Here is a 23831-nt window from a genome sequence, read left to right as displayed (position 1 = left end):
TTGAGGCTGTTGAAACGCTGCACCCTGGGCAGGGAGAGGCTCTCTGACACCGTCCTCACCGGGTCGCTGGCTCTTCTTCACGCCGTGGCCCAGCGCGTCCTGGGGCAGCAGGGGCGCCGACCGTAACTGTGGGCTCCCCCGTCGCTACACCTGCGGGGAGGGTGGACCGGCGGCAGGGTCCCCGCGGACTCCCTGCCGTCCCCGAGCAGGGCCATCCTGGTCTTCAGGCTCATCCTTTCCATGTTGGGCAGCGGCGTGGGTGGGGGCCCGCCGGTGGCGGCCGCGTACTTGGCTTTCAGGCGGTACTGCTGGGCCGGCGTGAGGCTGAGCAGGCTGGGCAGCCCGTCGCACTGGCTGGCCTCGCTGGACCGGCGGGAGGCGTCGGTGGAGATGGGGTCGTAGGAGTCGGCCACGCTCACGTTCTGGGGCCGGCCCTCGGCCTGGGACGCCTCGCTGGACCTCCGGCTGGAGAAGCAGGGGGAGATGCCCGAGGAGCGGCGGCTGCTCAGGTAGGCCGAGCTGATGGTGCTGGTGCTGCTGTCCCTCCTGTTGAGCATGTTCAGCATGGTGACATCCACCCCGGAGAGGTCGCTTCTGTTGGGGAGGAGGGTCATGGGCCCGCCCACACTGCAGCTGTTACTGGGCTGGGTGCCTGCAGAGAGAGTGTGGGAGAGGGGAATTCATTTCAGGGTGACTTGATCCAGGCCTCAGCAGAGGGGGAAAGGCCACACAGTAACTGTTGTCAGCTCCCCACGCCAGGCAGCCTCTGTCACAGCCACCCACCTCTGTCGTGCAGCACCCAGAGCCACAGGCACCCGAAGGAGTGGGTGCGGCTGGAGGCCAATCAAACTTTATTTACAAGCTCACAAGCACGTTCTGGGACCCTTGGTTAGACAGAACAGTAAGGACTGCCTGGATCAGATACAGTCCTCACAGGCCTAATGCAAGGACCGAATGCAAAGCTCAGGTATACACACAGCACTGAGTACAGGCACGTCCATAGGCCAAAGGCACTACAGGACTTCACGTCCACACGCAGGGCTCCCCGTGACATCCTATGAACCGAAACACACAGTCTTCACCTTTGGGGGCTGCTCCAGGCACCCAGTGTTATCTCAGACACAAAAGCTGACTTGGGCCGAGAGTGCAAATAGTTGCCTGCCTTTCCCTGAACTGGACAAACATCAGGAAGGTGGCTGCTAACCTCCTACTTTCAGAAACAAGGCACAGGCACTGACCACAGATGCCCCCGCTGCGGGGATTTCTTCACCTGGTCTAATCGCTACCATGTCAACATCAGAGTATGAGTCACGCCCAGGCTTACTTTTTGTTTCAGCATTATCCCTTTAAAATATGGACTCTCCATACATTAATATGTATGATTGCAGCATAATTGTAAGTGTGGTGGAAAAGTTAGCAAGCATAAAACCCAGGGATCGGTTCCTCTCACACTACTGTGACTGCATTTAAAAGAACTGAAAACACGGTCTGACACGGAACTCACCGTTTCCTATGAGAGGAGAGACCGCAGGGGCTTTGGGGGGTAGGATGGGGTTCAGTCTCGGAAGCATTCCATTCACTTGTTTGAGCCTTTCTAGTTTGACGTGCTCCATCCATTTGGTCCCTGCTGGGTTTCTCCTGGCTTGCAGAGCGAGGGCTGTGGTTGCAGTGGAAATGGTCGAGTCCATGATTGGGGTTTCGTCGATGGCACCGAGGTCTCCCACACCACCTCCTTCGCTCAGAGGAAGGTCGAGCCCACTGTTGGAATAGTTGCTGACGGGGGACTGTTGGCTGCTGCATGAAGACTGACCACCAGGGCTTGGCTGAGATGTCTGTTGGGGTCAAGAGAAAAGGAAAGAAATGTTACTGGAAAGGGAAAGGGAGCCAATAATGAGAGATGGTGCAGATCAAGGCGTGCAGTACAGTCAATGGGTTGAAGGAAAACTACGTTCTGGCAAATGGGGGTAGCCTTCCTCACCCACAATGGCTGAGGAACCACCCAGTGGAGATGCGGTGGGGAGCAACAGATGGCAGGGAGGGCTAGAAGTGGGATGACTGACATGACAACAACCATGGAACCCTTCCAAACGCCAACTCTGCAAACACACCTCCTGGGTTCCAGTCCCACCTCCATGACTTTACTCTTTGGGCAAATGACTTAGCCACTCTAAACCCCAGTTTCCTTATCTATAATAATAAAAGTGTAATATACTAATTAGACTGAATGACCTTCAGACGACCTTCCGGACGAAGCTGGGGGGCTGTGAGGGAAGCCCGGGTCCCGGGTGCCGGAGGGAAGCCAGTGCCAGCAGCCGGGGGAAGGAAGGCCTACTCTTGCACGAATTTCATTCATTGGGCCTCTAGTCTATAACATAAGGACATTATTTATCTTAGAGATTGTTGTGAGAATTAAGTGTGAAGCCCTGAGAGCACACTAAGTGTGTAAAAAGAAAAAAGCCTGGGTAATAGGAACTGATTGGCTCAGAGAGCATTAGCGATAATTATCCTAGTTGGTGTCAGTGCTTGGGTTCCTATATACCTGGGCTAACATATACCTGGAAGACATACTCCATAAGCACACACTACCTCCTCCCCATCTAGAGCCCCTCCGAGCTATTCAGGGAGGGTTTCCCAAGCAATTTGTAATCTCTCCCCTTCCTTCTACACGTTCCCAAAGAGCAAAAAATCTCTGGGGAGAGAGAACTACACTGCTCGCACTCAGCTACAGACCACGGTCGTCCCAGGTGGAATGCACAGTGCTGTCAGGAGGGGGCTTAAGACACAGGATGCACTTCCCGCCACCACAGTACACACACCCGAGCAGACGAACACGTATCAAGTGAGCGCCACATGATCCACTAAGCGTGCTGGGCAACCAAGCAGATCCAAGCGAAACACAAATCTGGTCACGAGTCAGACTGGCTTACGTTTTTGCTTCCGCAGCCTTGGCGTGCCCGACCACCTGCTCCTGCTCTAAGGTTCTCGGAGCAGCCAGGCTTTGGGTGCCTTTTTCTCTGGATTGGCAGGTCAGTGTGTGTGTACACGAAACTGTGCAAGTGCACCCAAGCGCACGCAGACACACGCTTCCACAGGGCACGGAAGGAGGCATAAGTGCACTTATAATTAGAAAACTGATTAAAGAGGCTCCAACAGTTAAATATAGATTAAATTGCTAGCAAAAAAAATGTATCCAGATCTTCTTCAAAGAAGGTGGTGCATGTCTGGTCTGGATTTAACACTCCTCGATATGGTAATGAAATAGTCTTTGAGAACATCTGCTTGGTCGGCCCCAGTGTGATTTATTATGAAAACCTAGACAAATGAAACAATGAATTTCACCATCTAACTCCACATGTCCACAAGCTAAATGTTCAAAACACAGTGCTTCTAGGTTTGAAACATAGCTGAGGGATGTTCTCTATCAAAGGAATCACAAAGCACAAACACTCAAGGAAAAGGAAATGAACAAAAATTAAACGTTAAAGTGAAGACAGAACAAAAAAGAGCAGAGAAGCCGAAATTCCCTCACCTTATTACCCACTGTCCTTAGGAAGTAAGAACAAGACATTTAGGAGCATTACACAGAAGGGATGTTGGTTTGATAGGAAAAAAGAAGAAAGAATTTAATTTTTAGCATGATGATCAAGTCAAAGACAGGCTTTTACAGAAAGAATATTAGAAATGCAAATCTCACGCGCATTAGTAAATGTCTATGAAGATATCTACCGATTCCCTAAGGGTGTGCACATAGACACATATAACGGTCTCCTGTGGGAACTGATGGATTCATTGACAGCGAGGAGCCTCAGTTTCCTGACCCATAAAACATGGGGCCTCGTCTCAGCCTCTGTGATCTCTTCTCGTCCTGTGTTTCTAAGATTTAGTTACTTTATAAAATATTTTATATCTTGTAATACCTCGAATGTCACTTGACCAAATTGCTGTGAAATTTTATTCCTACCTATTTTCTTTTTAAACAATGGGTGTTTGGAGAGGATTTGATGAGTTTTCTTGAGCCAGAAATACGCATTACAGGTACAAGAGACTCCGGGTTCTTAGGATGTCCTGACAATACACATCGTTGTCTTTCGACGACATAATCTAAGAGACCACAAATTCACATTCCTTGTTTCATTGAACACTTGAGGATAAACTGTGGAATGTTCTGCACAATTAGTACACAGGTGGACTTTATTTTAGGAAGTTGATATATGCTCCCAAGAAAAAGTATATAAAACACAGTTTATGACCCGGTTAAAGTACAGCGATCAGTCATAATACAGATGTAAACTTTTTACTAAGGTGATTTTTAAAAGCAATGGATAGCTACCCACTGGGAAATGATGATAAACCTGCATTATCTGCATTACATGTGACCAGAGTTACTGTCATTAAGACTCGTAAGCCTTCAAAGACAAACTCACTAAGTCATTAAAATCCAGTAGAAGTCATTGAGTTCTGCTCCATTAATTCTGGAATTGTCTGTGCATCATTTCCTGCCCATACGTACTGCTGCACAGTGACATCATTCAGGAATTCATAGGTGTCTATCCAATTGCTGGACGTTTCTAATGTTAAGAAAATGCTTCCTTGAGCTGAGTATAGAGTTGCCTGCGGGTCATTTCCACGTGTCTGGAAGTCTAAGCATGTGACTTCTCTCTGGCACCTTTCCTCTGCCTCCACAGGGACAGACTACAATCCAGCACATTCGCAGAGCCGACTCCATTAAACACGTGGCCAAATGCCAATGTACTGCCTCTCCTCTGACAGCTGCCCTTTCCATTGTTCTTGTTGTCTTTTGAGAACTCTTAGCTGTTTTATTGAGGCACATACTATATAAAGCAAAATGAAGTTAGAAAGAAGCTGTAACAGTAGCATAATCCATATAGCCCATTCATCACTAAACCATAAAGGTGTTTGCTGGAGGCCTTTCAATCCCTCCCTTGCTCTGCACCTCAAATGGTCTCCAGTCTACCAAACCAGTCTCCAGAAGGGCACTAAAGCTGTAGTTTCTAACAACTCAGCAGAAAAACATAATCCCTTATATCCTCATGCCTACTGCGCACTGCCCTGAGGTCCCACGGTTGGTGCCTGGCTATGCCAGGATCGGTCTGCTCCTTTCCCTGTCTGAGTGTTGAACTTGGCAGCACCTCTTCCTCTGCCTCCCCCATCATGTCCTCGAGCTGCACTGGTGGTGAGCTCCCCTCTCCGATGTTCTTACACAGATGTGTGCTAAAGCCCCATCACCCGGAGTTATATTTGTTTATCTGGCCTGCATATCCCACTGGATTATAAACCCCTGAAGAATAGAGACAATGGCTTATTTAACTTGGAGTTGCCAGGGCAAAGAAGACAGAACACCTGTTAACAGAAAGACCCAATGAATGATTTTCTACATTACATTGAATTTCTGTCTGCCACAAGGTGGTATGGCTGAAGATCTACTTTAAAAACCATTGAGGAAACCCAGAAACTCTTTTTTTGAGCTGAGTTATTCTCGGTGGAGCGACTTAGAGTAAGTAATCCAGGTCACGGAGGTCACTGAGCTTTGACCTCCTTCAATCAGAGAGCTGGATGCCGTGAGGATGGGGGCAGCCTATTCTCTCTCAGAGCTCTCTCCAGCTCTGGCAAATGACCTCAGATGGCTTTGGGAAAATTGGAAGGAAAGTGAATGACGTACCATGGGCTTCTCCGCCTTGACCGTTTTCACTTGGAGGCATTCCTCCCGCTTTGAGGTAGTGTTGCTGAGGTCCTTCTGCTCACCAAGGGCTCCCTGAGTCTGCCGGCCAGGTGACCTGGCCTGGGAATGGCTGCCGGAATCCCGTGGTGGTGGGGGCCGAGGATGGATGTCCCCACGCTGCTTCTTGGTGACATGAGCCTCTGGGCCGTGCACTGTCTTCACGTGTTTCCGGAGAGAGCTGGGGTCTGTGTAGCGCTTAGTGCAGCCTGGGATTTTACACACATATGGTTTCTGCCAAATGCCACGAGAAGGAGATAACAGATTGTTAGGAGAGTGATTATGCCCAAGCCCAACAGTCTTTTGTGGTTGCTCATTATATTTTTAATTCTTTAAAAGCAATTCCACAAAGCTTTGAGGTATTCAAATACCTCTAAATGATATAGAGGTTTAATAAAGGCCATTTGAACATTGTCCAGGGTCTAAAGAATCTATCTTTAAGACATCAATGCTTTGGAGAGTGGTCAGGGAGAACGAAGAATATACAACTTGCATTTATTATCTTGGAAACATTTATCCTTTGAGTAAGAAGAAGTATGGTAGTGTCACAGTAGGTTCTGAATAGCTATTTGATGATGACATTGATGATGATGATGATGATGACAGAGGAAGGCATAAAAGATACCCATCATTTAATCAGAAGAATGTTATATACCTTTTGGGAGAGCTCATGTGAAAAAATATCTTATGGATGTCCTAGTTCTCAGCTCTAATATCACTCTACCCCCTTGAAAATGTGCTTTTTACACTTAGGCAGAAAAAAATTGCCTACAGATTCTTCCGTGTTAGGTATCATTAAAGTACTGTCCTTTGAGTAGCATTACAATTCTGTGGGGATGGTGAGGGCTCAGAATATCCAGAACCTTTCTGATCCTCAGAGTCGTAAAGCCCTGTTAGACTTTCCATGAAAGCTTACCCATAAACTGAAAAGGGCTAAGGAATGATGACCTGGAGATGAAGATTCCTGGCCTGGGCTCTGCTCCTGAGTACAAAGGTCTATAAATTATTTCATGTTAATTTCATTTTCTATGGGGGCTAGTGATCAAGCCTATAGCTACAGTCACAGAAATTACATGGATGCATATAGCTGAATGTTACTCAAATTACAGAATGGCTGGCATTGTATTTCATGACCAATATCGCAATTATGGATTTGTTTACTTGACTTGAAATATATTCATGCATGCTTATAAGAATACATACTTATATCTGTATCTACATACCGGAAGATGAACTATTAGGTAAGCAATAATCATAAAAAGCATGATCAATATAATGCATCCATTATATCAAAAAGGTACCCTATCTTATAGAGTGTATGTGTCCAAAAGATGCTTTTCCACTAAAAGCCCAAGAACAGATGGAGTGCTGCCTCCAATAATGATGAAAGGTCCTAATGGAGTGAATCAAGGACTATGAAAATCATCCTGAAATACTTTAACTCCAAATTTGAGATTCTTTTGGGTAGAACTGATTCCCATTAACTACGAATGACTTCTATTCAGAAGCTTCTGTGATTTGCAGTATGTGTGTGTGTGTGTGTGTGTGTGTGTGTGTGTGTGTGTATATATATATACATGATGAAATAAGCACATCAAATTCTGTGCATTAGGGACAGAAGAATGTCTCCGATGATTAGTGCTATTACCTTATAGTACTCTGACATGGGCCCTATGCATGCTCACTGCCCGGCTATGACATGCTGCTCCATCAGCAGACAGAGTGGGCTGCATGGGGTAGGTGTGTGGGGATTGGAGGAAGGTGGGGGACAAAGCCAGGTCAGCGTGACATGTTTGAAGAGCTATTTTTCCTATAAATATATGCATGTGCACACTATGGGTTCGCCTGGAAATGGGAACATAGCTATAAGTGAAATGAGTCTACAAATGTTTGTCAACTCTTACATTTCAGGAACAAGAGCACATACGTGTGTGCCCAGGTGTCCTGTGTGTGAACATATAGACTTTCCACCTGCAAAAATCCATAAAGACACAGGTTCTGGAAACTTAGGCTTCACAACAAAACACATTAGCTCAACTATGTAGCTTGACACCCAAATTTTGTTGTCCCCCATGAGTAAAATGAAATATAGCTGTAGGCGAAGGTACATGTTGTCAGACTTTCTCAGCTGAGGTACCTGTATTTCCTGTCCTGCATGTTCCACTTTTGGCGTGGCCAGTACCTTTTTGACTCACTGCACTGAAAGGTACTTTGTAAAAGCAATCGATACTGTTTGTACTTGACTTTGTAAAATTTACCCCGAGAACCTTTTCAATACACATTGAATGATCTCTGCTATAGGCAAGACTCTCTGAACACAAAGTTATATACAACAGGAGTTAATCTCAAGGATTATAAAATATGGTAAGAAAAACATAACAGCATGTAGTTATCTACAATATAAAGTGTGCATGCTACAGAAGGATGTGGGCAGAGGGGAATCATATTTTAGTTAGGATGACTGTGGGAAGCATTAAATGTCTATATTAGGTATAAAAGAAATGGTAAGGGTCATGGTAAGGGTTAAATAAGATTATGTAGCTCGGCCGGTGTGGCTCAGTGGTTGAGTGTCGCCCTATGAACCAGGAGGTTCAATTCTGCTCAGGGCATATGCCCAAGTTGTGGGCTCGATCCCCAGTGTGGGGTGTGCAGGAGGCAGCAGATGAATGATTCTCTCTCTCATCATGGATGTTTCTATCGCTCTCTCCATTCTTCTCTGAAATCAATAAAAATATTTAAAAAAAGATAATGTATACAAAGTGGTTACCACAATGTGTTGCACATAGTAAGTTCTCAATAAACAGAGTTTTTATTAGGGCAGTGGTTGGCAAACTCATTAATCAACAGAGCCAAATATCAACAGTACAACGATTGAAATTTCTTTTGAGAGCCAAATTTTTTTTAAAATATATATTTTATTGTTTTTTCACAGAGAGGAAGGGAGAGGGATAGAGAGTTAGAAACATCGATGAGAGAGAAACATCGATCAGCTGCTTCCTGCACACTCCCCACTGAGTATGTGCCTGCAACCAAGGTACATGCCCTTGACCGGAATCGAACCTGGGACCCTTGAGTCTGCAGGCCGACGCTCTATCCATTGAGCCAAACCAGTCAGGGCAAGAGCCACATTTTTTAAACTTAAACTATATAGGTAGGTACACTGTTATTAACTTAATTAGGGTACTCCTAAGGCTTAGGAAGAGCCACACTCAAGGGGCCAAAGAGCCGCATGTGGCTCGCGAGCCAGTTTGCCGACCACTGTATTAGCGGGGGAGACCTTGTAGTTGGACCATTAAAGAAGAACAAGATTCTGAGGGATAAAAATGAGGGCAAGAGGGTGGAGGAAAAGAAATATCCCTGAGCAAAGGTCCAGCAGCGGGACCACTTCATGCGTGGGTCATGGCTGATCAAGCTGAGGCTGTCTGGGAGGTTCCATTCAGGGTCACGATGACAAAAGGTCAAGACTGCAAGAGCAGGCCTGGGTTGGGTGAGCGCAGGTACAAGCCTGAGGAGTCTAACATTCCCACAGGAAAGAGGGAGCCATTGGAACTTTATGGAGAGGGAGATACGACTAAATCGGAGCTCAAGGGAATGTGCTTAGTTAGTGTGGCTTTGGGAGGAACTAGCTTCCTCGAGTGGGAATTACTGCCTTTAGTCTAGTCCACCGTGCTCCTTGCTGCACCTACAACAGCCAAGTGCTTTGCACATTAGCTATTGATATTGATTAGTAAATCAATGAAGGTACCACTAAGAAAGCAAACAAATGAAAGATGGCATCTAGACTTATTTAGGATCGTGAGATTATACAACACTGGATTTCCTAGACAAACTTAATTCTGGTGTATCAGAAACTGTCCATCATTCATATGCCAGGACAAGCCTTATATAAAGAAGAGAGAAGAATAACTTTCATGTTTGTGAATGAAATTTTATTCTGTGTTTATGGTCAATGTTAATAATTTCTTTTAGGAAAATTACTCAACTTTGGTGTCAGATGGATACTAGACTTATCGGGGCAATCACTTTGTAATGTCTAACACTATGTTGTATACATGAACCTAATATAACATTTTATGTCAACTGTAATGGACATTTTTTTTAGTTATTTAAAAACTGCTCAGCCTTGGTAAAAAATATTAACCAGGATACCTGTTAACCTCACAACGCATTTAAACTCTCATTGGGCACGGCTCTTTCTACCTAACAAAAGAACAGAAGCTCAACTGTAATACACTTAATTACAGCAAACATACATGTGTACATGTTTTAAAGTCCATGAAGAGATAAAAAGCTGAGTAGTATGTTTATGTGTATGCATTGCTAATCTGAACATACCCACTACTTAAATTTCTCCACAATAACAGGAGAGAACCTTGGCCTAAAATCCACAGGAATAAATACCCTCTAAGTTTCTAGTCAAAATGATACTTAACTATATTAAATGTAGTTAAACACATTAATTAAATTCTAAGTTTAGTTAATCAAATCCCCTAAAACATTTTAAATAGAGACATAATTCACATACTATAAAAAAAACCACCTTTTAAAAGATGCATAATTCGGTGTCATTTAGTACATTCACAATGTTGTGTAAACATTACTACTATTAAATTATAGAATATTTTCACCATCCTAAAAAGAAACCCTGTACCTAGCAGCCTCTGGCAACTACTAATCTAGTATAGCAGATTACACTAACTACTGCACATGGTAAAAGCATTTTGACATATAAAAAGGAGATGAAGCATCTTTCCTAAAAGATCCTCAAACAGTTGATCAATAATAAGATATTCCAAATGACGTTTCCTTATTCCACCACGACCTTTCAAAGAGTTAAGTATGTGAACCTCCATGTGTGAGTTTATGTGAGTGCTTTTTAGGGAGTGTGGTTAATCTCCTTAGAGATGGGGTTTTTTTGTTTCTACTGTTTTTGTTGATCCTCACCTGAGGATATTTTTTCCATTGATTGTTTAGACAGAGTGGAAGGGATGGGGAGAGATACAGAGAAATATTGATTCGAGTGACACACACTGATTGGTTGCCTCCCACATGGGCCCCAACCAGGGCTGGGGATGGAGCCTGCAACTGAGGCACATGCCCTTGACTGGAATTGAACCTGAGACCCTTCAGTCCCCAAGCTGATGCTCTATCCACTGAGTCAAACCGACTAGGGCAGAGATGTTTTTGTTCTGCCAGTTCAGTTGAAAGGAAACTCAGTGAGGACCATCTTTGCCACCAAAGCCAATGGCCAGTGAGCCGACGGCACACTCTGTTTTTAACCAGATTCCCTCTCTCAACTCTCCATCCGGGAGATCATGGATGGGCTTCTCAGCACCTTGGGAGGTCAGGTGACAGCCAGGCCAAGGTCAAAATGTTCCTTCTCTCACACATTTCAAGCAAACTGCTGGCATACTTGTGGGGCAGAGCTATGTTTCATATTAACAAATTCTAGGTAACTCTCCTATTTCTACCCAAACAATGGAAGCTTTTTTGTTCATTTCTGGATTCATTCAAGAGAAGGTTCACAGAGGAGCCAGAATGAACTAGATCTTCAAGAAGTTGGAGTGTGCAAGCAGGCATGCATTAACATGTACACAAAGTGAATCTGAAATCATTTTCTTCTTATGCTTCCCTGAAATTTTGAGGGAATAACTACCTAAAAATAACAGCAACACAACAGGACCCGCCCACTCACCAACCATGAAGCTTTACTCAACATGTTATCTTAAATAACTGGCTAGAAACCATTCTGAGTTTCTGAGAATAACTTCCAAGACCCGTTGGAATACAGAATGTCTGGAAATCATAGTTAGCCAAGGCTGGTTGCTCTGTAAAAGTCTTTTTTAAATATAATGCATTGGAAGATACGACATCTGGAGAAAGCAAATAAAAATGGCTGTTTTAGTGGAAAGCTGCTGCCAGCTGTCAACATGTGGCTTTGGACTCTATGCCTGGTGCTCACAGGGTCATCCTTCCCATGGGTTCATGCTACTCCTGGCCTAGCAAGTGGATGGAATTCCAAGTTCAATGCTCTTACTGTTTGACCAGCAGGTGGCAGTTCTGAAAAAAAGTAGACCCTGTTTGCATCGGTGCTCACTCGTGCTGGGAATGGTCACCATTCCTCTCCAAACCAGGCCATTTTTAGCCCTAGCTCAAGGCCCCAGGCCTTCACCGGCAGCATCGGTGCTCACTCGTGCTGGGAATGGTCACGAGGAAACAGAATGGAACAGGTTCACCTCTCCCTCCACGTATGGTCTCCATGAAGGTTCACTGTTTCTACCCACAATGTCTGGGCCCCAAGTGTGTCTCATGGGGAGCCTTACCTCATTGGAATGTGTTCTGTTTTGGTGCTTGGCACGATCGGAAGCATTCGAGAAAGCCTTGTTGCAGCCTTCATGCTCACAGACATATGGCTTCTCTCCAGTGTGAGATCTCAAGTGTGTTTTCAAGTTTTCGAGTCTCGAGTAGGCCTTTGTGCAACCTTCAAACTGAAGACAACAGGTAAATCTGGATTACTCCACACAATAACAGCTTATGCTTAACTTTCCCTCCAATTGACAGAAGACTGACGTTTTGAGGGTCAGCAGCTTTTCAAAACCAAGGAACAAAAGTCCACTAAACTCTGCATTTATTGGGATTTAGTGCAGCTCCAGAGAAAGCATTTCAGTGCTGGTGAAAGTCATGGAGATCTTTTCTTAAGAGACCACTCAGTGCAGACAATGGGTTTCATTATCTGCTCATTGATCTCTTTGAATTCCCACTGATTTCAGATTCAGCACCAAGTTCATTATATGGCTTTGTGTGTTTATAAAGGGCCTTTAAGATGTAAAGCATCAGGGCTGAGCAGTGCCCAGTGTGCCTGCCGGGCACCTCAGTGAGAAAAGGCTTAGCCTCCTAGGAGTCCCAGCCTAGTTGTGGGTAGGTTTATACTGGGCCACGAGAACAGACTAAGAGGGAGAGGAAATACTCTAAAACTATATAGGTTATATATATTTTTTTAAAGTCAACTTAAGTTTTTAAAATCACAGTTGGCACCGGCTTTTGCCCTCCAAGTCCTCTGACACGATGGATATGGGCACTGGGACAGGCCCTGTGTCTGTGCTCATTTCCAGCGCCCACCAGTGTGTCCCAGCCACTGCCTGCCCACTTGCCACTCTGCACACCTGTCCATCCTGCTAGCCACGGGAATATTTATATTTAAATTTTCCAAAAACAAATTTTAAAAATTAGTTCCCTGGTTCTAGCCAAATCTCAAGAGCCCGGCCAGTGTCACAATTTGATTCCCAGTCAGGGCACATGCGCACAGGTTACGGGCTCGAGCCCCAATAGGGGGTGTGTAGGAGGCAGCTGATCAATGATTCTATCTCATCATTGATGTTTCTTATCTCTCCTTTCCTCTCTGAAATCAGTAAAAATATATTTTTTAGAAAGTGCACAAGAGGTACATGTGGCTTGTGGCTACTGTGCTGGACAGTACACGTGCATCTAGAACACGTCCATCATCCCCCAAAGCTCAGCTGTCAGCATTCTTTCTCCATTTCTCGCTTCCCTTCCATTTCAGAAATCACTTTGACAAACCACTGTATTTATCACAGACAGCGCCCGCCACCCAGCCATGCCACTCCTGAGCTGGAGTCACCATCATGCACAACCCTGAGAGTATGGCAAAGGACCCATGGTACGAATCCTGACACCCACAGGTGTGAGGTGACCCCCAAGCTGAGAGCCTGTACCACCTGTGTACTCACAGTGCATTTGTGAGGTTTCTCTCCTGTATGTCGTCTCATATGCACCACCAGCATATACTGGGCTTTGAAGGGCTTCTGCTCTCTTGAGCAATCTAGCCACCGGCACACAAATTCCTTCTTCTCTCCATGAATATGGTCATTGTTTATATGCTGAGGGTTGAAAGAAAGCAAGCGAGAAATTAAATAAAAATCTATTAGTAATTTCTAAAGGCAAAAAACAGCAATGCAAAAAATGCCCTAAAGACTATATAACTTTACCCGATTACAGGTTATTTTGTTCTAGTTGAGTATATTTATTATGCAAATTTGCTCTAATTAATTGTGTGTGTATACTTCCTAACTAGCAGAAGGGACACTATTTGGAGGGAGCCTGATGTCCCAGGGCATCAGCAGAGCGGAGTTGTGAAACAGGGTGAGCCACACACGTGCTCTCTGGGTCTCTGTTATTGTTCTTCTTCCAAGTGGAGGTCAAGGCTCACTGCCCACAGAGGCACTCTCCTGCTCTCACCACCCAGGCCTTGGGTTAGGGCTGCAGCTGGCTGCGAAGAAGGACACACACACGCGTGCACACAAACACACACAATCAGTAATAAGGACCCCTCCTCCCCAAAAAAACGAGCAAAAGCACTTCTCTAGGCTACATTTTATTTCCAACTAGTGGGATTTCTTCTAGAATAAGAATCACAGAGAACTGGAGAACCAGGCGATCGTCCACAAAATGTTACAGGTTCTCAGGATCTTGGTGGTCACATGTACAAAATAAAGAAATGGATGGCCTAGTTCTAAAACGTTCTTTCCAGTTCTATAGTCCTCTTAATCTGGTTTCTAAAATGAAGATGAATTTCCCCGAGGTCCCCAAGAATTCAAAGTTTAGCATCACGAGCCCTACAACTGGGAGACACGAGAAACTTACAGCAGCACCAGAGGAAGAGAAGGTTCTTAATTTGGATCAAAGTTAAGTTAATTACAATATAATTAAAATGTCAGTTATGGATTACTGGGGAAATCTGTGTACTAATTTGATCTTGTGGATTTTATTCTCCGGTCACCCCACAGTTTTATTGGCCTTAACATAAGGTGTTTGCAAACACCTTCTCAAACATACACAGAAATACAATCACTAAAAACGCGATGCAATAAAAGGAAGCTCCCCTCGGGTCCCATGTGCTGCAGAGTAGTGACAGAACGTTTAATTACTTTGCTGCCTCGGCTCCTCAGTGAGTGGTCTCTGGGGGCCGGAGCCTCAGATTCCACCATCACAGCCTGCCTTTCCCAGTGACTCCACTAGGCGGCCGGCTGCTGCAAGGAAACAAGGAAGTGAGTCGGGCTGTCTCTGGAGCTGAAAACTGAATGAGGGGAGAGAAAAGCAATTAACCATTCACTCTCCTCTCCTCGAGCAGCCCCCAGAAAGCCCGAGGAACAAAGGATGTGGGTAATACAGCACAGCGCACAGGGAGACAGCCAGGGTCCTTTCCAAGGCTCTGAAGACAAGGAAACCGCACAGAATCACTCAGGTTCACGCGGTGTAGCAACCCCAGGGCAAACAGGTGTGAATTTCCTACAAAAAGTCAACTGTCCTAAGTATCCGTGTTTGTTAAAAGTCATGCCGGTCTCCATAAGTATATGAAGAGAACAGATGTGCGGGCAATCTTCAAACTTATGCTTCAAGGACACTTTTGCTGGCCATTCACACCACCCAGGATTGTCCCACATGTGTGCTGACATCCAGCCTTGAAGTCCACATGACACAGAGGGGTTCTATGAATTCTCCTTTCCAGGAAGAACAAAATTAATGATCACACAAAACCACTCCATAAAAATTATTCTTGGTTCAGTTTTTTTCCAAGTTGCTAGAAATAAAGCTCCTTAGATTGATATACATGAAAAGGAAAGAAGGAAGGAGGAGGGGAGGCAGGTAAAGTTAAAACTGGAAACTGAATCAGAATTTGGGCTGAGTGTCTCTTTGAGGCCAGGACGCACGTCTTTTGGTTTCAAATTCTCAGTCGCTGACAAGTGTTCCTGGTACTTGGTGGAGCCTCAGTAAAGGAAACTTTCGCCGGACAAAGTAAATTGTACTGTTGATGCATTTGCTTATCTTTTCAACCTCATTTTACCTAGTATCCACACAATAAGATTTTAATATAAGGTATTATATTACTTTAAAATAACATACCATCAAGAATTCAAAAGAATGAGAAAGATAGCCAAACGTGAACCCTATTTTGCTGCGTAGAATACAAGGAATACAGTGTGACCGCATTCACCTCTCGCCTGTTTGTGGAGACCGCCACTCCCCACCAGGCCCCGTGCTGGGCAATCAGACAGACATGGCTCCCGCCCGGAGGAAATTACAGGCCACTGAGGGAAACAGGTAATGACTCAAGTTACTATACAATTATAGTTGTAATCGGTGGCATGAAGGGAAATAAGAAGGTTTTATACAAACAATGAACAGGAGATCACATCTGTGTGGAGCTTAAGGGTTAACTTCTCCAATGAAGTGGCATTTAAAGTCGGGCCGGAAGAAGGGTGAGTGAAGACCCGCCTGGGGTGCAGGTGAGGTTGGGAGCGGGGACACGGGGGACACCATTGCAGAAAGACGAAACAGACGCACCTGCAGAGGACAGAACTTGGGGCCTTTGAGGACCAGGGTGCAGAACACGCATGGCAGGAGAGAATGGGCCAGGCAGTCACCAGGGGCCCGGTGGATACACTGTGAGAGCCAAGCTTGGCCCTCCCGAAACGCAGTGTGCAGGTCAGGTCTCCAGCAGCTAGACTGCGGGATATGTCCCTGGAGAGAAGTCACATGCACCCCACCAGAAAGCCAGCCCTGACGGACGAGGGCATCAAAGGTAATTGGCTTTACTCAGGGGAACTGGGATGACCAGCAGGAAGGCACCAAAAGCGGCCAGTGAAGTAAGAGACTCTTGTCCATTCTCCCCAACACACCTGAGGAGACAGACTCTAGAAGGAGAGGAAGAGGTGAGGGTCAGAGCCAGAGAGAACACCTCCAGCCCCTGAGTGTATGCCTGGGTGTTACAGGAAGGGGAAGCTCTGAAGGGGGCATGAGACTGGAGGGTTAAACTGGATGGGCTTTAGTAACCTGGAGAGACAGACAGATTGTAGAAGATGCCTACAAGGTGCTGGTACCAAGCTGAGACAATGTCTGAAAATCCCAGTGATGGGAATCCCGTGCCAATCAGCAAGCACACCCCAGTGTTACCTCCACGTGACCGGGACGGGGCAGGTCCTGCACTGGACAGTGGAGGCAACCTCACTTTCAGACCATTAGCATCTTGGAAACTTTGCTTTCGGCCCCCGTATAGGAGCCTGAGTTCCACCTAACGTGTTTTCTGTGATTTTTTGAAACTGTTCAAGGGCCGATTCGGATGGAGACCACAAGTTCTTGTTCTTGAAATGAGTTCCATGATCTCAGCCTGCAGGGACCAGGTCCACCTTGCTTGTCTTTACGGTCCAAATGCTGAGCCCAGGAGGTAACCAATTACTACAAAGAAACACAGAGACATCTTTCTGTCTCTCCAGGTTGCTCAAATGTATTTTAAGCTTCAAACATTTCCTGGAGTTGGATTTCAGGTGAAAATTAAAATTCTAAGAAATCACAGACTTTATACGGCCAAAGGTCCTAAATGTTTACTTTTCTTGGCAAAGCTGCTTTGGCCTCTGCCAGGAGTGCACGCGCAGGCTCATTGCAGGGCAGACCTTCTGTTGCAGTGGGAACAGCACGGTGGGCAACAGAAGATGCACCCACACCAATTCCTGATGAGCTGTGTACATTTGGACAGTTCAGTCCACCTAGGGACTTTATTTTCTCATCTGTAAAATTAGGACAGCAATTTTCACCTCAAGTGCTACAAGAATTTTAAAAAATGTATTTTTATTGATTTCAAAGAGGAAGGGAGAGGGAGATAGAAACATCAATGATGACAGAGAATCACTTATTGGCTGCCTCCTGCATTCCCCACACTGGGGAATGAGCCCACAACCTGGGCATGTGCCCTGATCGGGAATCGAACAGGGACCTCCTGGCTCATAGGTCGATGCTCAACCACTGAGCCATGCTAGCTGGGCTGCAAGAATTTTTAAAGCATGCAATACCTGACTATTTAGTTGGGGGCACTGACCCCTTTTCCCTTAGATTGCCAACTAAAAAAAAATGACAACAGCCAACAAAACAACAGCTGTCCAGTGTGAATAAATCAAAATTATACCTATTTATTTTTGTGAGATATTTGCAAAAATATATTTTGGTGTGCTGCAGAATTTTAGTAATTAGTTTGTGTGCCATGAGATGAAAGTTGAAAATAGCTGCATTAGGATGATAAACTAGATCAGGTGTCAGCAAACGTTTTCTGTGAAAATCCAGGGAGTAAATATTTCAGGCTTTTTGAGCCAAAAGGTCTCCGTTGCAACTTCTTACTTATGCCACTGTTTCAGGGGAGTAGCCGTAACAGCACGAAAATTATGGGCACAGCTGTTACCTATGGACACCAAAAGTTTCCTGTGTCATGAAATACTCTTAAAAAAACACACACACTCTTTTTTTTCCAGTTGTTTAAAACTGTAAAAACCATTCTTAGCTCACAGGCCGTGCGAAGCCAAGCTGGGGGCCTGTAGGCCATGGGCTTGCCCACCCTCAACTGGATGACTTCGAAGCTTCCTTTGTGGAGTCGCATAGCCCATGACTTACTCGGTCAAGGTGGCTCTCAAGCCCGAGAAAGTAAAATTTGAAGGAGATACGTTTCGGTGCCAGAGAAGAGGAAAGGCAGTAGGAAGGGATGAAAGTCAGAACCCTGAGCTAACATAGGGGAGGGGTTAGTCCAGACAGACTTATCCCTTTTTGCATCGTGTTCCTGGGGCCCGGTGGACAAAGCACGCATTCTTTGCTCACCGAAATCCCAGGAAGCTACGGAGACTAATACACAGTAAGTTCTTAATATTCAACAGACAGACGGATCCCAAGAAACTGCCCTGAAATTCAAGGGGCATGTTGTCATTGAAAATTTGACTTTCTAGCAGTGAAACCGTTAGTCAAATACATAAATAATTTAATTGGAGGGAAAATAAATGCATGATTAAATTCCAAACTAATCTAACACAAAGTCTTGCCATTTGCCAGAGGCCCAAGCGCCAGAAAGAGATAGATGGCGTAAATTACGGCGTTGTATGCCAACTCTCTCGGCCGGACCACTCAGAGTAAACAGGTCAGGGGGGCCAGGACCAGGCAAGACCCGGGAAAGGCTGAATCCCACCACTGAACTTCCCGATGGATCCATTTCGCCAGTTTTCCAACAGGGATTATAGGCTTTTGCCTCAGGAAACTGTTGGCTGATGAAACAAACAAACAAAAATAGCTCAGGAGCCCACAGCAAACCAACAAAAGTGAGATTTCACAACGGCGACTTTGTTAGTGGCTGGATGAGCCAAGACCCAATGCTCCTGACTCTTCTACTCCCACAGAGCAGAGAAAGGTGGGAAAATCTCTCTGCTGGCCTGGCAATTGAGGCAGCTGAAGGTGCTACTTTCTTCAAAGGGTTCTCTCTGGGAAGCCCAGTCCTCAGTGGTACCCACAGAGGCTGAGGCGCTGCCAGAAGGAAGACCTGAAGGAAGACGGGCCAGGGAAGCCTTTCCTCCACCAGCAGCACAGAGGAAGCCCTCCCTGGACTTCACTGAGCTAGTCGGGGTGCTCTCTTCTGGCTTCGTCATTTCACTCTGAGCTCGGAGCTGCTGGTTTCCCCTCAGTCTGATTCTTAACCCTGTGTTCAGATGAAGGGCATGCGCGCAGCCCATAGAGCCAAACTGTTCCCAGCTCTCCAAATACAGCTGCTGTCATGCAGGTCATGACCCTTGGAAGCCTCTGCCTTCTTCTGTCTCCCTCTCCTTCAGCCAGACTCCCCGCAGACTCCCACTCAGAAAGCACCATGTTTCCCAGTAGTTAGAGCATCAGCCTGCACATAAGAGGGTTGTGGGTTCAATTCCTGGTCAAGGGCACATACGTGGTTTGCAGGTCCAATCCCGGCCCCTGGTAGGGGCAAGTGCAGAAGGCAACCAATAGATGTGTCTCTGTCACATCTATGTCTCTCTCTCTCTCTCTCTCTCTCTCTCTCTCTCTCTCTCTTCCCCTCTCCCCTCCCATCCACGCTCTCTAAAATCAATGGAAAAAATATCCTCACTCCTCCAGTGAGGATTAAAAAAAATAAAAAAGCACAGTTTTCTAGATGCATCCCCCATTTTAGGTGATGTGTCAGAGGGGAAGCCACAGCATGGCTCAAAGATGTGTGTGGAAGATTTGCACATCCCCATTCAACTCATTCAGCCAGGTGACACACTAGTCAACAAATGCCTTGCCGTTTCAAGAGGTTCACTCTTTAAATTAGTCAGCTGCTGCCCTACTGGTTTGGTTCAGTGGATAGAGTGTCAGCCTGTGGACCCAAGGGTCCCAGGTTCGATTCCGGTCAAGGGCATGTACCTTGGTTGCGGGCACATCCCCAGTAGGGAGTGTGCAGGAGGCAGCTGATCGATGTTTCTAACTTTCTATCCCTTTCCCTTCCTCTCTGTAAAAAATCAATAAAATATATATTTTAAATTAGTCAGCTGCTTAATGTCAAGAAGGTAAGTTCCTTCCACAGGTGTAATGAAAATATTACTGATGAGAACATCCAAAAACAGTGAGGACAGGAGACACACATCTTCCATTTCCACATGGCTCCCTGTGCATATACCTTGCACACCAGTCTTTCCCACAGTACAAGGTAACTATAAAAGCAAAGAGCTTAAGTAGCGCTCAGGTAAATATGACCTCTGTCCACACACAAACACCCAGGTACTCACAGTGTAACTGCTTTACTAGAAAAGGAAATAAAGACTTGGAAAGCGGTGCATTTCATATATGAATACCCGAGACAATGGGACTGCATTATGGGCTTGCGGGTCCGCTGAAGCCTGGAGCTGCTTGTAGGACGCTCCGTTTTATTTCTGATTCATCCCTTTGCTACATTTCTCTGCATCTGGGCCCACTAACATGCCACTACTTGATGCCATCATTGATTTTTAAAAGGAAAGAAGAAAACACACATTTCCTTCTCAGAATATCAAAATGGAAATGTTTGATACTTTATAAATGATTTCACATGGCTACCAGGTCATTAGCTCATAAGCAAAGCTGAGTTAATGAATATGTTTAACAGAATTCAGTAATTTGAAACTTCTAAGGATTTGCTGAGTACATTAAGAAACCCTTCTTTGGCAGAGGATGGAATATGAACAAGAAAACAACTTTAAGAAAGCTCAATTTTCAATAAACCTATTACTATCTCTTCACTTAGTAGTCCAGAGATATTTCTGAAAAGGGGAAAGAAGGAAAAATAATTTAGAATCAATTAAAATTTAATTTATATTAAAAATAATTTGCTAGAGAGATTAAAATGCTTTATCTAAAAAGGAAGCCCTCTACAAGAATCCCTCAAAACGTTCCATCTGAAAGGAGGCACATACCTTCTTGTTTTATCTATTATTCGATACATGGACCATTTTTGAAGTTTTACAACTGTCATGACATGGATTCTATTAGAGACAGGCTGTGATTGGATTCCTAAAGGCTTCACTAGGCAGGAGCAGAAATAAGCAGGAATCACAGACTATCAGGGCTGAAAAAGGCCCTCTATCTCAATATGCACTTTAATTTTAGATAAATAAAATAATTTAAATGGTTTTAGTGGCACCCATCAATCTTCCTAGCAGAGTCTTTAAACAGCTGGAGCAGCTTGCTGCGAGAGGATCTTCATTCAGAAGCAGACCTCAATAAACAACTGTTTCAATTCACACGACCTAATAAAAATATCTACATTTCTTTCAGTTTTCTGATAAAACGATAAAATTATACAGTAAATAAAAGGACTCAAGACACTGGTTATGAAACTGCATTCTCTTCACAAAAATAAAATATTTTCCTATTCCTAACTTGTAAATATTAAGAATTGGGGTGAGATCACACAAAATATACTTCTTGTCGACAGTTATTTAAATTTTGTTTCTAGGTACAAATCTGTAACAAAATTATTTTCTTTTATGTGAAAGAAAGGCAAACAAAGTTCCTTAAGAGGGTAAATGTTTTGTCCAAACAATGGGCTTCATAATACCTCCCCCACCCCCACCGCCACCCCCACCAGAGTCAGCTGAACTGGAATGGAACTGCAATGGAACTTCATTATTCACATTTAAAAACAAAAGTGTACAGAAAGGACTGACACAGTGGCATGTGCTAAACACCCTTGAACTTTGACAACATCATGATAATGAAAAGAAACCAGTCACACAAAAAGAACAACTATTGCACAATTCCATTCCTATGAATGCCCAGAATAGGCAAATCTATACAGAAAGAAAGCAGATCAGTGATTGCCAATGGCTGGGGACAGATTGGGAGATGGGGTAATGAAACATATTATAAAATGGATAGGGATGACAGTTGCACAACTCCGTGAATAAGTAAAACACACTGAATTGTAATATACTTCAAATGGGTATAGGAACTATATCTCAGTAAAGATGTTACCCTTCCACCCCTCCAAATAAAAGGAAACCACGACAATGTACTTGGTGATGAGCTCTGGTAACAATGGAGACTGTGGGGAGAAATAAGAAAAGTGATGGAGGAACAGCCAGGTTAAACCCAACATTCCCCAGGACTGTATCTAGCCTTCAGACAGACTAGGGGATGGGCCTCTCAAATGACTTCCCACAGAAGCAGAAGGCTATATGCATCTTTATCAGAACTTCTGTTCACTCTCACACACACACACACACACACACACACACACACACACACCCCACAATATCCAGACAGACTGAGTTAAAGCAGAACATACTTTTATGGCACAGTATTTCCTGGTGGATTTCATATTGAACTCAAGAGTTAACAATCTGGGAACTTCACATAAATGATAACTTCTCTGTGTATTCCTTCCTCATCTTTCAAGTTTGAGAGATGAGTGGAAAGGTGGAGAAAACTCAACTTTGTACAGAGTTGGAAACAAACCTAAAACATTATACACTAATATTAATTCAAGTAAGTTAATACAAAAGAGCCCATGATTTGGAACAACTGGTTATTTTCTGAAGAATTATACATTCCAAAATTCACTAAAAACTCATAAAAAATTCAAGGCCAGTTAATTCAGAATCTCTACATTTTTGGTTTGGTTATTACCCTGAATTACAAAATAACTAGATGTAAACATTATGTAATTTGTGATATAATTTATTTAGCTGATACTCTCTCCCACGAAGAAGGGCATGTGTTACTGGTCCAAATTCATGAACACAGCACAATAGTATACTGCTTAATATTAAGATGACCCAACACTTAAATTATAGCCTTTGGAAATATGTTAAAAGCAAAATATAGGAACTAATAACATCAATTAGTGTGATTTACGTTTCTTAGATAAAAAGAAGACATCCTCATCATTGAAAACGGGTTAAGGGCCCATAATTCCTTGCAAGAACTGTAAAACTGCTCTCTCCCAGTTTTATTCTCTGGATTCTAACTTTACTAAAACATAAATGTAACCTTTCTCTTTTCAGAAGGTTCTTTTACAGTGTCTTAAGGTGACTTTTGTTAAAGAACTTCTCAGAATTTCTTTTCTGAAAGGGCCAGTATTTAAATCCCATTGACATTTTTAAATATAGATATAAAGCGGTTGAATCACACCCCCCAAACATTCCAAGATTCTGCTTACATCGTTTCTACAAGGATGTGGACATATTTAATTTTTTATCTTATGCTTTTAAAATACCAACTTTTGCTTTAGCCAAAATAACTAAATCAATCAAAATAAGTGGCCAAAAACGAAAACACACAGTCTTCATAAGCAAACTGATTGGGGACCTAGTCACCACAAAGAAAACTATTCATAGTTTAAACAAGTAAGAATTTATTAGTATCCATTTTAGGAATAAGAATACTAAATTCAGATAGACAAGATAAAAACTGTGTGATCACGGAACGAAATAATTTAGAAAGCCAGTCTTCAAAAAGACATTTTCTATTTCATTTCTACAGCGGACTAACCCATCCAGCACAGTGAGGGCCAGCTCTGCGATCCCAGCTCTAGCTCCCGAGGAGAAGCAGGCAAAGCCCCACATTCCCGCACCTCACCGGCTCCTGGACGGAGAAGAAGGGCGAGGTCAGAGGGTCCAGGAAAGGGGCCATAAAATGCCACCTCTCTCAGGGACGAAATGGACTGGTCACTCACATGTATGGAAAATTTCTATGTATCCAGTATATCTGGGAAGCATTGCCATCTAAAGGAATGGCATTTGTTGCC

General features: G+C 44.3%; 1 protein-coding gene across 1 annotated transcript in view; it reads right to left on the bottom strand.

Annotated features, from left to right (window-relative positions):
• Window positions 1-23831, bottom strand: part of GLI3 (GLI family zinc finger 3) — a 257326-nt gene that overhangs the window by 5047 nt on the left and 228448 nt on the right. The window contains 5 exon segments of the mRNA XM_023751064.1: window positions 4-652; window positions 1505-1832; window positions 5681-5971; window positions 12061-12225; window positions 13486-13635. Of these exon segments, the coding sequence (XP_023606832.1) occupies window positions 4-652; window positions 1505-1832; window positions 5681-5971; window positions 12061-12225; window positions 13486-13635 (1583 nt within the window).

Source organism: Myotis lucifugus, unplaced genomic scaffold (assembly GCF_000147115.1).
Source record: "Myotis lucifugus unplaced genomic scaffold, Myoluc2.0 scaffold_18, whole genome shotgun sequence".
Taxonomy (NCBI): domain Eukaryota; kingdom Metazoa; phylum Chordata; class Mammalia; order Chiroptera; family Vespertilionidae; genus Myotis; species Myotis lucifugus.
This window is presented reverse-complemented; position numbering and strand designations above follow the sequence as displayed.